Genomic DNA, 15,412 nt, shown 5'->3' on the forward strand with positions numbered 1-15,412 from the left:
CAAATCTTAACCTTATACCATTTCCTCCATAGTTGAGACTGACAAAAAAAGTGTTTCAGTGATGCTCAGTTGTAAATGAATGTTACTAGCAGAAATGCCCCAAATCACCACTATGTAAAAAGGTCAGCCCATGTGCATGAACACTTCATTTTATAAAGGTAACACTCTCAAGAGAAGTCAGAAGACAAAAGCTGCTGCAACTACAGTGATCACCTTTCGCCTTTTTCCTAAGTGTTAACTCCACAGATGGAAAATAGAGGGGAGGGATTCTTACGGCATACGAAAAGCATTGGGATCCAAAACCATTATTGCATCTGCTAACCAACTAGTAGAGATTCTTAATCTGGAGTCCACAGAACAGAATTTAAGGGGTGTATCTCCTTGACAGCACTTGGTACGTAGGAAAATGTAGTAATCTTGTGTATTTTATCCTTTTAAGAATATGATCTTGAGAATACTGTTTACCAGATGCCAAAGGGTCTGGTAAACACACGTAAACACACACACACACACACACACACACACACACACACACACACACACAGTTAAGAACCCCTGGAAACAGTGTTTTCCATAGTAGGGTAGACATGACCCTGGTGGTCTAAAGATGGACCACACAGATGAGGTTAGGCAGATGAGATATGCAGATTAATACTTTTTAGTTATTGTGTTTACTTCGTTTCATAAAAAAATATTTTTTAGTGATGAGACAGTTTTCCTTCCGGTTTAGACTTAAGTGGGAAAAAAGTTCATTTGGAAGAATAAAAATGAAATAATGGCTACAAGCGTCATGTGGATAAGGCAAATCTGCAAAGGTGGGAAATCCTGCCTGCCCCCAACGTTTTCCTATGGCTTAGTTCCTACTTTCAGACCTCTAGACCATTCTTTAATCCTCCATGTATAAAAATGAGGAATAACTGGAGTCTGAAATCCCCCAAAGGCATCAAGACAATAGGCATTTTTGACGTTCTACCTAGGACACAGCACTGTCCTCTCCATAAGGCCCGGGGCTGTATCTTGTTTGCTGCTGAAACCCAGTGTTTAGTACAGTGCCTGACTTAGAGTAGGTGCACAGTCAATACTGGCTGAGTAAATGACGAATGAACTGGAACTAGAAGTGGTAAAAATGTCCAATCCAAATTTAGGGTTAATTCTTAAAGCTGAAATGTCACCACATACAGTACGCCAGTGTGCAAGCCCATGGTTGTCTATGTTGGTGGCCCTCTTGGAATCACCAGGGGAGCTTTTAAAAATACAGATGCCTGGGACCTTCCCTCAGCAATTCTGATTTATTTGATATGGAGCATGCTTGGTATTTTTTGAATTCTAAAGGGTAGCCGAGGTTGAGAGCAACTGGAATAAAGATGAAGACTTTGAGACTGTGCCTGAAAACAAACCAAATTAGTATGAATGAGATGAGACTCTAAACAAGGAAGAAATTTAATAAAAACAAGACATTAAAACTCATTATATCAGAATAATAATTTTCTAGTTTCCTTGTTGTGCAAGTCCAGAGGCATCAGAAGTATCATTGCTATAAAACAGGTAAATGTGAGAGAATATTTAGTAAGCTGCAGATAAGCAAGCTTAGGCCCATTACATTTTTCTTTTTTTTTTTTTTTAATTTTTTTTTCAACGTTTATTTATTTTTGCAACAGAGAGAGACAGAGCATGAACGGGGGAGGGGCAGAGAGAGAGGGAGACACAGAATCGGAAACAGGCTCCAGGCTCTGAGCCATCAGCCCAGAGCCTGACGCGGGGCTCGAACTCCCGGACCGCGAGATCGTGACCTGGCTGAAGTCGGACGCTTAACCGACTGCGCCACCCAGGCGCCCCCTACATTTTTCTTTTAAATATATAACTGCATAATTAAAAATTATTTGAAATAAAATTTAAAAGATGTTGAATGAATATATACAAACCAATATGTATCAATTGCTACTAGGAGAGGTAGGTTTCAGTGGCTATGTCTCTTGCTTTCTTTTTAAAAAAAATTTTTTTTAACGTTTATTTATTTTTGATACGGAGAGAGACAGAGCATGAATGGGGGAGGGTCAGAGAGAGGGAGACACAGAATCTGAAACAGGCTCCAGGCTCTGAGCTGTCAGCACAGAGCCCGATGTGGGGCTCGAACTCACAGACCGCGAGATCATGGCCTGAGCCGAAGTCGGCCGCTTAACCGACTGAGCCACCCAGGCGCCCTCTCTTGCTTTATTTCTATTTTTTTAATTTATATATTATTTTTTATATGTTTACATATATTATTTGACAGATTTGTCATGTATTTACAGGTACAATACTATAAATATACATATAAGTTTTAAAAAATGCATAGCTACAGAATGAATGCTTGTGGCCTCCCAAAATTCACATGTTGAAATCCTAACCCTTGAGATAGTGGTATTAAGAGGTGGTCTTTGGTAGGTGATTCGTGCCCTTATAAAAAGAGACTCAAAAGAGCTCCTTCGCACTACCCAACAAATGAGGGCACTGCAAGAAAGTCACCTGTGAACTGGGAAGTGGGTCCTCACCAGACACCTTGATCTTGGAGTTCTAGCCTCCAGAACTGTGAGAAGTAAATGTCTGTTATTTACAAGCCACCCAGCCCTCTGGCTGCTATAGCAGCCCAAGTGACTTAATCTGTGTATCTTTCTATACGCATTTCATTTTTTTTTAAAGAAAGAACATGTAGTATAGTTGCATTTAGAAGTAAATACGGATTAAAGATAGGAATAGACTCGGAGAGAAAATAAATCCTCATTATGCACAAGCGCCACTGATATAAGTTCCCTTCATAAGCCAGCTACAACACGAAGCCACACTAATTTGGACACGGTGTACTTCACCTTCTGTGACAGCACCAACTCCACCTTTCCACTCATTTCATTTTCCAGCTTCTTCTGGTCATTTTCTTCTGGCACGTCATCCTTCGGTCGGGGGCTCGAGGAAAACTCCACAAAGGGCACAGTCGGGCTGGACCGAGTCACCGTTGTTGTAAAATGCTGTGGCTCTGAAATGGAGTTACATTCAGAAACATAAAAAAGAAGGACATCCCATGAAGGACCATTTCCCCTGCACTGCCATGAAACACATCCAACACGTATCCTGCCCTGGGCCGTAAGAAGTTGGATTACAGTGTGACGAGAGTTATAAAGAGGCGGAGATGCCAGAATTGGCCAGTCTCTTTCAAGACATTACGAAGAAATCAAGCAACATAAGACACATAAAGAAGCCCACCATGAAAAACTTAAGTTCTTAGTAAGAGTCAGTTTCCATATGAAGAGCATGACATGAGACAAAATGTTGACACAAAATATTTTGGTAGGTGGGTTGGATGAGAGAATACTTATAGACACTTCCTTTCCAAATGACTGAGTGGCAGCTTGACTCTTTCTTTTGAATTTCAATGCCCCTTTTAACCGTTACATTTTCATAATTGAAATGTGTTAATGAGTGCGTGGTATATATAATGCAGTGAAGATAAAGTGTTCTCCGATATATATGGAAGAATTAGGTATGCTCTAGAGTGAGGGGCATATCAAAATGTGGAGGTGCAATCTATTTGGAAAAAGCATATGCTAAAATTTGTAATAATGGTATTTAATTTATTAAGAAAAAAATTTTTAATGTTTATTTGTTTTTGAGAGAGAAAGAGAGACAGAGCATGAGCAGGGCAGTGGCAGAGAGAGAGGGAGACACAGAATCCGAAGCAGGCTCCAGGCTCTGAGCTGTCAGCACAGAGCCCGACGCGGGGCTTGAACTCACGGGCCACAAGATCACGACCTGAGCCGAAGTCGGACGCTTAACCAACTGAGCCACCCAGGCGCCCCTATTTAATTTATTTTAAAATGCCACTTTAGGTGTGCCTGGGTGGCTCAGTCAGTCAAGTGTCTGACTTTTGATTTTTCATGGTCATGAGATTGAGCCCCGCATTGGGCTCTGTGCTGAGCATGGAGCCTGTTTAAGATTCTCTCTCTCTCTCTCTCTCTCTCTCTCTCTCTCTCTTTCCCATTCCCTCTCTCTTTCTCTCTCCCTCCCTCCCTCCCTCAGCTCCTTCTCAGCTTGTGCATGCACCCTCTCTGTCTCTAAAATAAAATAAAATAAAATAAAATAAAATAAAATAAAATGAAATAAAATAAAACAAAATATAAAATAAAATAAAATAAATTAAAATAAAATAAAATAAAATAAAATGCCATTTAAAAATAATTTGGTATTAGAAGAGGGTGGGCAGTTTTTATGTTTGCAAAAACAAAAAAATTACTTTATTAAACTGCCAGCTTTATCATTTTAGTATCTATTTTGATAACGTATTTTTGGTTTATATCTTATCTATTGATATTATGGGTATTAAAATATGACCCCTAGTTATTAGCATAATTGTTTTTTGGAAACATAATCTTTATGATGATGGAGATACACTTTCAAAAAAACCAAGAAATACCACAGTAGCAAAGATGTATGGGCTCCTGTTTCTGTAGCCAGATAAATCCTACGGTCAGGATTTCCCCAGGAAGTCTCTAGGTGGCAGCACAGTCACACCCAATTGTAGAGCCTTGACTCTACCTACATCTCTACAGATCAGTGGGAGAAATTCTTGACTCTATTTGCATCGTATCTTAACAGTTATCACGATTTCCTTTAAAACTAGTTTGTTAGGAAACAAACCTGGTGAGGCAAGTTCTGCATTCCCTTTCTGTGTTTCTTTGCCATCATTCTCATCTTCTTGACTGTTGGGTTCAGTTTCTTCAGTGGTTTCCTGAAAAAAAAAAAAAAAGATTTTTTTTCCCCCCTTTGACTAAATTATCCCTTTGGTAGTTCTAAAAGACAAAAGATTTCTTTCTTTCTTTTTGAAGAGGAATTTTTAGGCCAACGAGGTAAATGGCCTGTATGAACTCATTCTTTTCAATTTCCTAGGCAGCTTTACGGTGAAAGGCTGGATTGGCTGGAAGGAGATACACTGTGAAGGAGGAGAGGGGCATTATGAGGTCACACGTGCCCACCGCACCCCCTCCCTTTCTTACTGTCTCAGATGCACATCCCACTTTCCCTTTCCCATCACCACTGAGTTTTCAAAATCATAGTCACTACCTACTTGCTCCCACATGCCTTTAAAGTTGGCTTAGGGTCATATCACCAGTGGGAAAAAAATTTTTGAGGTTACAATTAACCTTCCCATAGCTTGTCTTCAGCACAGATGCCTATAACTCTTAGCACTGTGGATTTTACTCCTCGTGTTCTTTTTCTTCCTGGGGTTTCAAGAACTCTCTATTACCAATTTCTCTCATGCTCTCTCCTCTTCTCTGACTGGTTCTTACTCCTTTTCATCTCATCAAAATATGGGTCATTTCTAAAAATTTCAACTATTTTCCATCACCTGTGCTGAATCACTCTCAAATGTATCAATTATTCTCACGCACTCACTTTTACATTCTCTATCCATATATAAATTGTAATTTCACCTCCAGCCCTGAGAGTTCATCAAACTTCAGTCTAGCACATTGATGTCATGGTAAATGGCTCACACTAGACATGCTAAAAGTTACCTTAAAATAAGCTCTGCCTCTAAATCTGACTATTTCTGTTTATGGCATCACATGAAAAAACTCTTAAAAACTTTTTTTTTTAACATTTATTCAATTTTGAAAGACAGAGAGAGACAGGGTGTGAGCAGGGGAGGGGCAGAGAGAGAGGGAGACATAGAACCCAAAGCAGTCTCCTGGCTCTGAGCTGTCAGCACAGAGCCCAACACGGGGCTTGAACCCACGGACCATGAGATCATGACCTGAGCCGAAGTCGGACACTTAACCAACTGAGTCACCCAGGTGCCCCCACACAAAAAAATTCTTAAGTGTTTTCTGATTCATATCTCACAACTGCCCATCATTTGTCAAGTCCTGCTAAGGTTCTAACACAATACTTTTCATATCCATCTCTTCCTTACTGTTTCTATAAGCTAGGGCCTGGGTTTATCCTTGACTCCTTTGTCTTTCCACTAAAGGGTCTCTGATTTGGATCTTTCTGTCTAATCCACTTGGCACATCACCATGATGTTCACCTCTCTCAGTAGTACTTTAGTAAATCACTTTTATGCCTGTGTTCCTCTCCTTCAGAAGCACTTCGTTTTATGCTTCATAAAAGTTATGATGTCAAAAAAATTTGCAACAACCTAAATGTCCAACAACTGGGGAATGGGTAAATGGATTACAGTATGTCCTTAGAAGGAAGTATTATGCGGTCGTAAAAAAGGGTATTGAACAATTGTTAATGATATGTGAAATACTTGTCATCTAATGTTAAGTCAAAAAATGTAAAACATACATTCAGTATGATGCTTATAATCTACATATGTAAGATTTTATATATGCTATATGTATACACAAATATACCTGCTAATACATATATAAAAGTATACATAAAAAGACAGTAAGGAAATATACTAAAATGTTAACAGTGATTATTTTTAATGTGCTTAAATTTGGATGACTTTTTCTTCTTTATAAATGTATTTTCTGTTTTCTAAAATGTTCTCCAATAACTATGTATTGCTTCTGTAATCAGAAAACAATATCACTACAATTTTATGTTATCTTTACTTGGGAGTCAATTGATTCCAGAGTGATTACAAAATTCTCTGACTGATATTATAGTACTTGCTTGAGAAAAACGAATGAAAGGATAATTAAATACTGGCTAGAGTATACCTCAACAACCAAACTGAATAAATTAAAGACTATTGTGTTTTTTAGTAATAGTATCTTATTGTAAAGGGCTAAAGAATTTTAAAAATATGTATAAAATAATAAATTTTAATAGGTTTTAAGATAAATATTAAAATTGGCTTCAGAAAAGTCATTATTAAACGCTTTATAAAATATTCCCATAGGTTCTCAGAAAGCTATGAATTTATTGGTCTAAGTATATATATTTTATTCATAAATCAAAATTTGCTTTTCAACTAACCAAAATGAAAGCCCCTTAAAGTTAATATAGTGGCGGAAACTGTTATTGAATTCTTTAAGAGCAAAGAAATTTTATGAAAAAATGCAAGAACTGTTCAATATATGCAAATCAAAAATGTGATATACCACATTAATAAAATGAAGGATAAAAATCATGTGATCATCTCAATAGATGCAGAAAAAGCATTTGACAAAATTCAACATCTTTTCATGATAAAAGCTCTCAACAAATTAGTTACAGAAGAATGTGCCCAAATACAATAAAGGCCATACTTGACAAGCCCACAACTAACATCGTACTTAATGGTGAAAAGCTCAAAGCTTTTCCTCTAGGATCAGCAACAAGACAGGATTTCCACTCTCCCCACTTCTATTCGACATAGTCCTGGAAGTCCTAACCAGAGCCAATAGGCAAGAAAAAGAAATAAAAGGCATCCAAATAGGAAAGAAAGAAGTAAAATTATTTCCGTTTGGAGATGACATGATCTTATATATAGAAAAAGCTAAAGACTACACACACACACACACACACACACACACACACACACTACTACTACTATTAGAACTAATAAATGAATTCAGTTAAGTTGCAGGATACAAAATCAATACACAGCTATCCAAAAAAGAAGAAAACAATCTCATTTACAATAGCATCGAAAAGGAGAAGATACTTAGAAATAAATTTAACCAAGGTGAGAGATCTGTACACGGAAAACTAGAAAACCCTGATGAAAGAATTGAAGAAGACAGAAATAAGTGGAAAGATAGCTTGTGTTTGTGGATTGGAAGAAATAATATTGTTAAAATGCCCACATTACTCAAAGCGATCTACACATTCAACGGAATCCCTATCAAAATTCCAGTGGCATTATTCACAAAATAAAAAAAAAAAAACCCTAAAATTCATATGGAATGTCAGAAGATCCCAAATAGCTAAAGCCATCTTGAGCAAGAAGAGCAAAGCTGGAGGCATCATACTTTCTGATTTCAAACTATATTAGCAAGCTACAGTAATCAAAACCATGGTACTGGCATCAAAACAGGCACACAGATCAATGAACTAGAGCAGAGAGCCCAGAAACCAACCCACACTTTTACAGTCAACTAATTTTTGACAAAGGCACAGCACTAAGAACACAAACTGGGTAAAGAATAGTTTCTTCAATAAATGGGGTTGGGAAAACTGGGTCTCTACATGCAAAAGAGTGAAATTTGATTCTTACACCATACACAAAAATCAATGTCTAATTGGATGAAAGACTTAAATGTAAGATTTGAAACTGTAAAACTCCTAGAAGAAAGCAGGGAGAAAGCTCCTGGGCGTTGATCTTGGTAATTATTTTTTTGGATTTGACACAAAAAGCACAGGCAACAAAAGCAAAAATAAACAAATGGGACTACAACAAACTAAAAGATTTCTCTACCACAAAGGAGATAATTAACAAAATGAAAGGGTAATCTATAGCTTGGGTAAAAAAAAAATTGCAAATCATTTATCCAGTAAGGAATTATTGTCCAAAATATATAAGGGATTCGTACAACTCCATAGTTGGGAGGGCGGGGAGAGAAAAGCAAATAATCCCATTAAAAATAGTTAAAAGACCCAAACAGACAATCCAGAGAAGGTATACAAATGGCCGACAGGTATATGAAAAGATGCTCAACATTACTAATCATCAGGCAAATCAAAACCGCAATGAGATATTACCTCACACCGGTTAGGGATGGCTATAATTAAAAAGTCAAAACATAGCAAGTGTTGTCGAGGATATGAAAAAAAGGGAATTATTGTGCACTGTTGGTGGGAATGTAAGTTGGTACAGCCATTGTGGAAAATAGTGTGGAGACTCCCCCCCAAATTAAAAATAGAACCATCATATGATGTAGCAATTTCACTTCTGGTTATAAAGCCAAGGAAAATGAAATCGGTATCTCAAAGAGTTATCTGTACTCACAGGTTCGTTGCAGCTTTATTCATAATAGCCAAGATATGGAAACAACTTAAATGCCAATGGATAGATGGATAAAGAAAATGTGATATGTTACATTATATGTATAATGAAGTACACAAATAAAATGTGATATGTTAATATTATATACAAGTTGATCATATGTATGCATATAATTTGTATATATATGCAAATAAATATCTATCTCTAGCTACCTATATACACACATACGGACACACACACACAGTGGAATATTACTGAGCCACAAGAAGGATGGAAATCTTGCCATTTGCAACATGGATGGGCCTGGAGAACATTATGCTAAGTGAAATCAGCCAGACGTAGATAAATAATGCATGATCTCAGTTATATGTGGAATCTAAAAAATAAAAATTTAAAAAGCCAAACTTGTAGTAACAGAGAGTAGAGTGGTAGTTACCAGAGGCTGGGGTATGGGATGCGAGGGGAGGGGAAAACAAAGGAGAATGGTTGTTGCCAGGGTCTGATGGCAGGGGTATCATGGGACGTCATTGTTTAATGGCTACAGAGTTTTGGTTTTGCAAGAGGAAAAAAAGAGTTCTGAAGATGGATGGCAGTGATGGTTACACAACACTACAAATGTACTTAATACCACTGAAGTATACATATGAAAATGGTTAAGATAGTAAATTTTATGCTATGTGTATTTTACCACAATAAAAAAAAAATTGGAAAAAACCACTGTAAAAAAATTGTTTGCAAATTTTCTAAGTTTAAAAAAACACAGGGGCGCCTGGGTGGCTCTGTCGGTTAAGCGTCCGACTTCGGCTCAGGTCATGATCTCACAGCTCGTGAGTTCGAGCCCCACGCTGGGTTCCGTGCTGACAGCTCAGAGCCTGGAGCCTGCTTCGGATTCTGTGTCTCCCTCTTTCTCTGCCCCTCCCCCACTCGCACTCTGTCTTTGTCTCTCTCAAAAATAAATAAAACGTTAAAAAAATTAAAAAATAAAATAAAATAAAATAAAAAAAACACAAAGCAACTTCAGGCAACAAGCCTTTCAAGCTTTCTAAGAGATTTTATAATAGTGTCTACTGGCAAAATGTGTTTTTTCTTTTGGAGAATGGGGTGATTTTGAAATCCTCAGAATTACATGGGCATTTTCTAATGATGGATCACCATGTCAATTCTGAAAGAACATAATATTAAATTAAAATACACTTTTAAAACCCTAGGCAGGAAATAAGCGTCGTATTTTTATTATTCGATGGATTTTGTAACTTTTTACTACATTAACAAGCCTGAGTTGAATCCCTTTAAAGAGACCTAATGAATGAAAATCGTCAAGGAAACCAAAGTCTCTTTTATTATGTACGTATATGTATATGTTGTGTGTGTTTACATTGTTATATGAATGACTGACATGATAGCAGCATTTGAAGATGAACCAGCCTAGCATTACAAAAGAGTAAGTTAGGTTTTATAATTTAACATGCTTTCCCCGCCACACACATAGAAATATTAATACGTGATAGTACTTTTGTTTTATGATGTCAATATATAGAATGCCATCAGAAATACTGATTTTTAGGTTGCCTCCAAATTGATTAGATTATAGAAGGCTATCTGAGATTGGGAATCAAATTTGGAGATTTAAATACTGACGAATAATGCTTTTGAGAACACTAGTGTTTCCAATTACTAAAAAAAATAATTAACTACAAAAACCAGGCCAAAGCCTCCCTGCTCCAAAAATGAACAACGAAACAGGCATGGTTTATTAAACCTCAGATGCCAGCAATTTTAAGTTGTATTATTTTAGGTACTACTGAGAAAGAAAATATACTGTCTGTTAAGTATGATATACCGATTGTAAGATATATACCGATTTAGAAACGTTCCAATGTGGAAAGCGTGCCACTTGGAATCAAGGAAATAATTCATGAAGTCCTTTGCACATAATTTATAATGCAAAGGAGACAAAATCCTCAAGCCCTCCTTCACTAAGGATTATTTTCCTAGCACATCACATTCCAGGAAGATTTTACTTATGCATGACCAATGGAGAACTTCCATTTCCAAGAATGCTCACACTTCTGAAAGCATTTCTATATGGCTAAACACTCAAATACTGAGTTCCCAGATGACTCTATTTTTCTTCCCTTAAAATGATGCTTTAAAGGTTACATCTTGTAGTCACAATACTTGCGGCATTTACCATGTATCAGCACTGTTGGGGCATCTGATGTGGATTATTTCATTTGATTCTCAGAGCAAGCTTATAAAGGTATGTATCGATATGATTCTCTTTATACAGGTGTGGAAACTGTATAAGCCAGGAGGCTGTGGCTTACTCAGGGTCACACTGCTAGTAAGCCGGGGAGGTGGGAACCCTACCCGGTACTGATAACCCCAGTGCTCCATTCTCTGGGTTTGGTCTCACAGGCACCTCCACATTGTCCCCAGGTATTTAAAGGTTTTGATCATTAAGAAGCAATCTAAGAGGGGTGTCTCGGTGGCCCAGTAGGTTAAGCGTCTGACTTCAGCTCAGGTCATGATCTCACGGTTCGTGAGTTTGAGCCCTGCATCAGGCTCTCTGCTGTCAGAGTCCACTCCGGATCTTCTTTTTCCCCTCTCTCTCTGCTCCTCCCTCGCTCACACTCTCAAAAATAAATAAACATTTAAAAAAATGTAAAAAAAGCAATCTAAGAACCTTGAGAGTCCCCAAGTTTATTGCTGAAATCGTTCAAACTGCCTTTTCCATTCCCTTTCTTTTTCATCCATTCTACCTCATTCTTTCCATTCTACTTCTCATCCATTTGTCCTGAAAAAAAAGATGAAAACTCTCCGGAATCTCTCAGGAGAGGAGGCAATTTAGCTAAGTCTCTACTCCCAAGGGCAGCTTGGGACCAGAAAGCCCCCAGCCACCACCCCATCTTGGGGCTTTCCATCAGCCCCGGTTCTGAGGGGTCAGGGATGCTCACAGCACAGTATCTGGCATAGAGCAGATACGTAATCCATGTTAGGTAAGCAAATATTCTGTGCATTATTTATGGAACTTATACTCTCCAGCTTATTTTAAAGACATGCTAGTCACCCAAATCAGGCGATTAACTAGCAAAATATTCAGGATAAATTAAGAGAAAAAGCAAGCTGTGACACAATTTAAATAACATTAACCCACTTAAAAAATATTTTATACGCACTGAGAAAAAGAGGAGAAGGAGACACATTTGAAAAAGAATCTTAGGGGGTGCCTGGGTGGCTCAGTCGGTTAAGCATCCGACTCTTGGTTTCAGCTCAGATCATGATCTCGCGGTTTGTGAGTTCGAGCCCCGCATCGGGTTCTGTGCTGGTCATGTGGCGTCTGCTTGGGATTCTCTCTCTCCCTCTCTCTCTCTCTCTGACCCTCCCTGCTAGTTCTCTCTCTCTCTCCCTCTCCCCTCCCCTCTAAGAAATAAACTAAAAAAATTTAAAAAAATAAAAAAGAATCTTAGTATCCATTTATGAGTGGCTGGAAGCAGTACGTAGTTTCTATTTTCTTTATACCTTTCTGTGTTCTGCAATATGTAGAGACCACAGTTGGCTCTTGAACAAAGGTGGGGTTAAGGGTGCTGACCCCTTCACACAATCAAAAATTCACATGTAACTTTTGATTCTTTAAAAGCTTAACTACTAATAGCCTATTGATAACCAGAAGCCTTAGCAATAACATAAACAGTCGATTAATACATATTTTGCATGTTATATGTATTATATACCGTATTCTTGTTTTTAAAGTTTATTTTCTTTTTTTGAAAGACAGAGTAAGTGGGGAGGGGCAGAGAGAGAGGGGGAGACACAGAATCCCAAGTAGGCTCCAGGCTCTGCGCTGTCAATACAGAGCCCAATGAGGGACTCAAGCCCACAAACTGTGAGATCATGACTTGAGCCGAAGTCAGACACTTAACTGACTGAGCCACCCAGGTGTTCCTATACTGTAGTCTTAAAATAAAGTAAGCTAGAGAAAAGAAAATGTTACTAAGAAAATCACATGGGAGGGAAAATATGTACAGCACTATACTATATTTATCAGAAAAAATCCACATATACATGGACCGGTACAGCTGCAAACACGTTGTTCGGGTCAACTGTGTATATAATCAAGGGAAATCCCCAAAGACAGTTTAATTAACTTGTGTCTGGATACTGCATCTTGAAGGTTTGTTATTTTTGTACTCACATCACTATTTCAAAGGAAATGAGTTCAAAATTGGCAGTTTTAACCACTACTGATAGACTTAGAAATTTGCCTGAAACAAACCTTGCCTTGCTGGAAAATTCACTTTCTGACCCATACTTTCCTTCAGTTACAGCTAAACACAGAGAGGTCTTCAATTCTCCAAACAGAACACTGTTCAAGAATGAAAACAAGTAAATAAGAATGGACCCCTGGGCCTGAATAAATGAACGCACAGAAAGGTTGCTGGGGTCTAAGCCAGGAATGGGCTTCTCCTGGACTGAGAACTTGATCCATCCAAACTAGGTCTGGGGCCAGACTTGGCCTTGAGGCCGCAGGTGGGAGGTAGCCGATTCCTGGCCCAAGAGGAACATGGTCTAGCCACAAAATCTACCTAGCATCTGGCTGCTCATTCTCACAAGGATCTGATTGGTGGATTGGCCCAGAGAGTGACACTAGAGAAGGAACTGGAAACGCGAAGCACCAGAGCAAAAACCGCGCTGAGACCCAGAGCCTGGGTGGTCCTGTTTCCAGGACAGAGGAAGAATGAGAAGCTGGACTGATCATTTAACCTCCATGGGTTGGAAGATGTGATACCCAACGTCCTTTCCTGAGCTTCTATTCTGTGACTGAGTGATTTCCTGGCTTCAGTCTCGGATAACTTCTCTGGACAGAGGCCTGGAAAATCCGTCTATTTATGTCTTGGTACCGTGAGCCAGGTGCCACAGATGTGGTGCATGTGTTTCCCCTTTCACTTTTAAACCTCTAAGTATCTATTTTCAGTGGATTGAAAGAGGATCCACGTGAAGAATCAGACTCTCCATTCCTTGAACTTTTTCTTTTTGCCTTAAACTTTTCAAACCAACAGGTAAGATGGGCCAGCTTTGATTTTTTTAAATTATCTTTGATGTATACGTTTTTGAAGCCTGTCACTGCTTCTGTACCTAAATGTCTTTAATGATTTAAAAAGGGCCTTAAATTGAACACTCTTACAATTACTTCTAGATGGAGGAAAACAGTTTCTAAAGAAAAAACTCTGATGACATTTGACATCTAAAAGGAATTTGCAGTTGGTCTCAGTTGTAAGGAAAACAGCACCTACTCAAATGCCTTCCCCTTGCTCTCACTGCAAAATGAAATGTTTCAAGAAAGATCTGATTGTCTGTTTTCCTGGATCAGAAAACGTTAGTAAAGTACTAAATTTTCAAGAGGAAGGCCTAAAGCTGATGTTTTCAAGGCTGAAAAAACAGACCTACCTACCTTACTACTTAGTTTGAGAAAAGCAGATGAAGTAGTCTGGATACCTACTGGTGAAGTTTGGCCCTTCTTGGTCAATGAGGGAGAACCGCCACAAATCTGGTAAGAAGGTGCTGGCCAGCAGGGGGCGCCTGCCTGGCACCACCTGGGATGAGCAGGCAAGTGGGAGCTGATCAGCAGGATCTAGGTGGCAGAGGGAAGCCAGAATTGGGGAAGGGGGAATAATAGAAGGAGCAAAAAGGGCTGCGGAAGAATCACACGAGCATCTGCAAAGGCGATCACCTTCTGGAAAAAGCTATTCACATCTGCGTGTTTCTTAGTGAATTATAGCTGGAAAGGCTGACAAGCTGAGTTGGACGATGACAAGGAATTCGTGTCATTTGTTTGAAATGCACACCTGTGCAAGAGGGAGGGTAATTTTGACGATCTTGCTCTAACTGAAAAAACTTTATACCTACTTAACCTTTTGGGGCTTCTGAAAAATATATTGTAATTTTCTCCCATTTGTTCTTTGACCATATTAAAAATAACTTAAGGACACCTCTGTCTGTGAGTCGTCCTGACATTATGCCAAATGCTCTTTATACATACATTCTCACAATAACCACCAATGCATATACTATTATTTCCCTTATTTTAAATATAAACTGAGGCGCAGGCGGGGTTAGATCTTTGACCTACTGCATGGAGTATTCTAGGTGTTTTAGGAAATGGTCATTTTTGGTACCACTGAGGAAGGAAGAAATTTAAATACAAATACAACTCACAGTGGATCAAGAAAACACTGGACTAGCTTTGATGGAGACATAAACGTCATTCTGTAGGTTACTAAACAGAATAAATTCATCATCAGAGAAGAAGAACTTCCAAATTATTTTCCAATCCTGGATTCTAGGAGTCTGCATTTGTGCTATGACATGATTTAATCACAGAAGCCAATATACTAAGATGCAAAAAAAAAAAAGTGTTAGGTTTTTGCTGGGAAATATCTTAGGGATAATCAGGTAAGGTCACAGGAGACAGGATCCATCTGTTTGGAGGATATAGCA

At 38.5% G+C, this 15,412-nt stretch overlaps 1 protein-coding gene across 14 annotated transcripts in view; it reads right to left on the minus strand.

Moving 5' to 3' along the window:
- Nucleotides 1–15,412, minus strand: part of LIMCH1 (LIM and calponin homology domains 1) — a 331,860-nt gene that overhangs the window by 34,637 nt on the left and 281,811 nt on the right. For all 14 annotated transcript variants that reach the window (XM_023253162.2, XM_023253168.2, XM_023253165.2 and 11 more), the window contains 2 exons: nucleotides 4,669–4,759; nucleotides 2,847–3,010 (listed from right to left, as the gene is read on the minus strand). In XM_023253162.2, coding sequence (XP_023108930.2) covers nucleotides 2,847–3,010; nucleotides 4,669–4,759 — 255 coding nt within the window. The remainder of the gene's footprint in view (nucleotides 1–2,846; nucleotides 3,011–4,668; nucleotides 4,760–15,412) is intronic.

This window comes from Felis catus, chromosome B1 (assembly GCF_018350175.1).
Source record: "Felis catus isolate Fca126 chromosome B1, F.catus_Fca126_mat1.0, whole genome shotgun sequence".
Classification (NCBI taxonomy): domain Eukaryota; kingdom Metazoa; phylum Chordata; class Mammalia; order Carnivora; family Felidae; genus Felis; species Felis catus.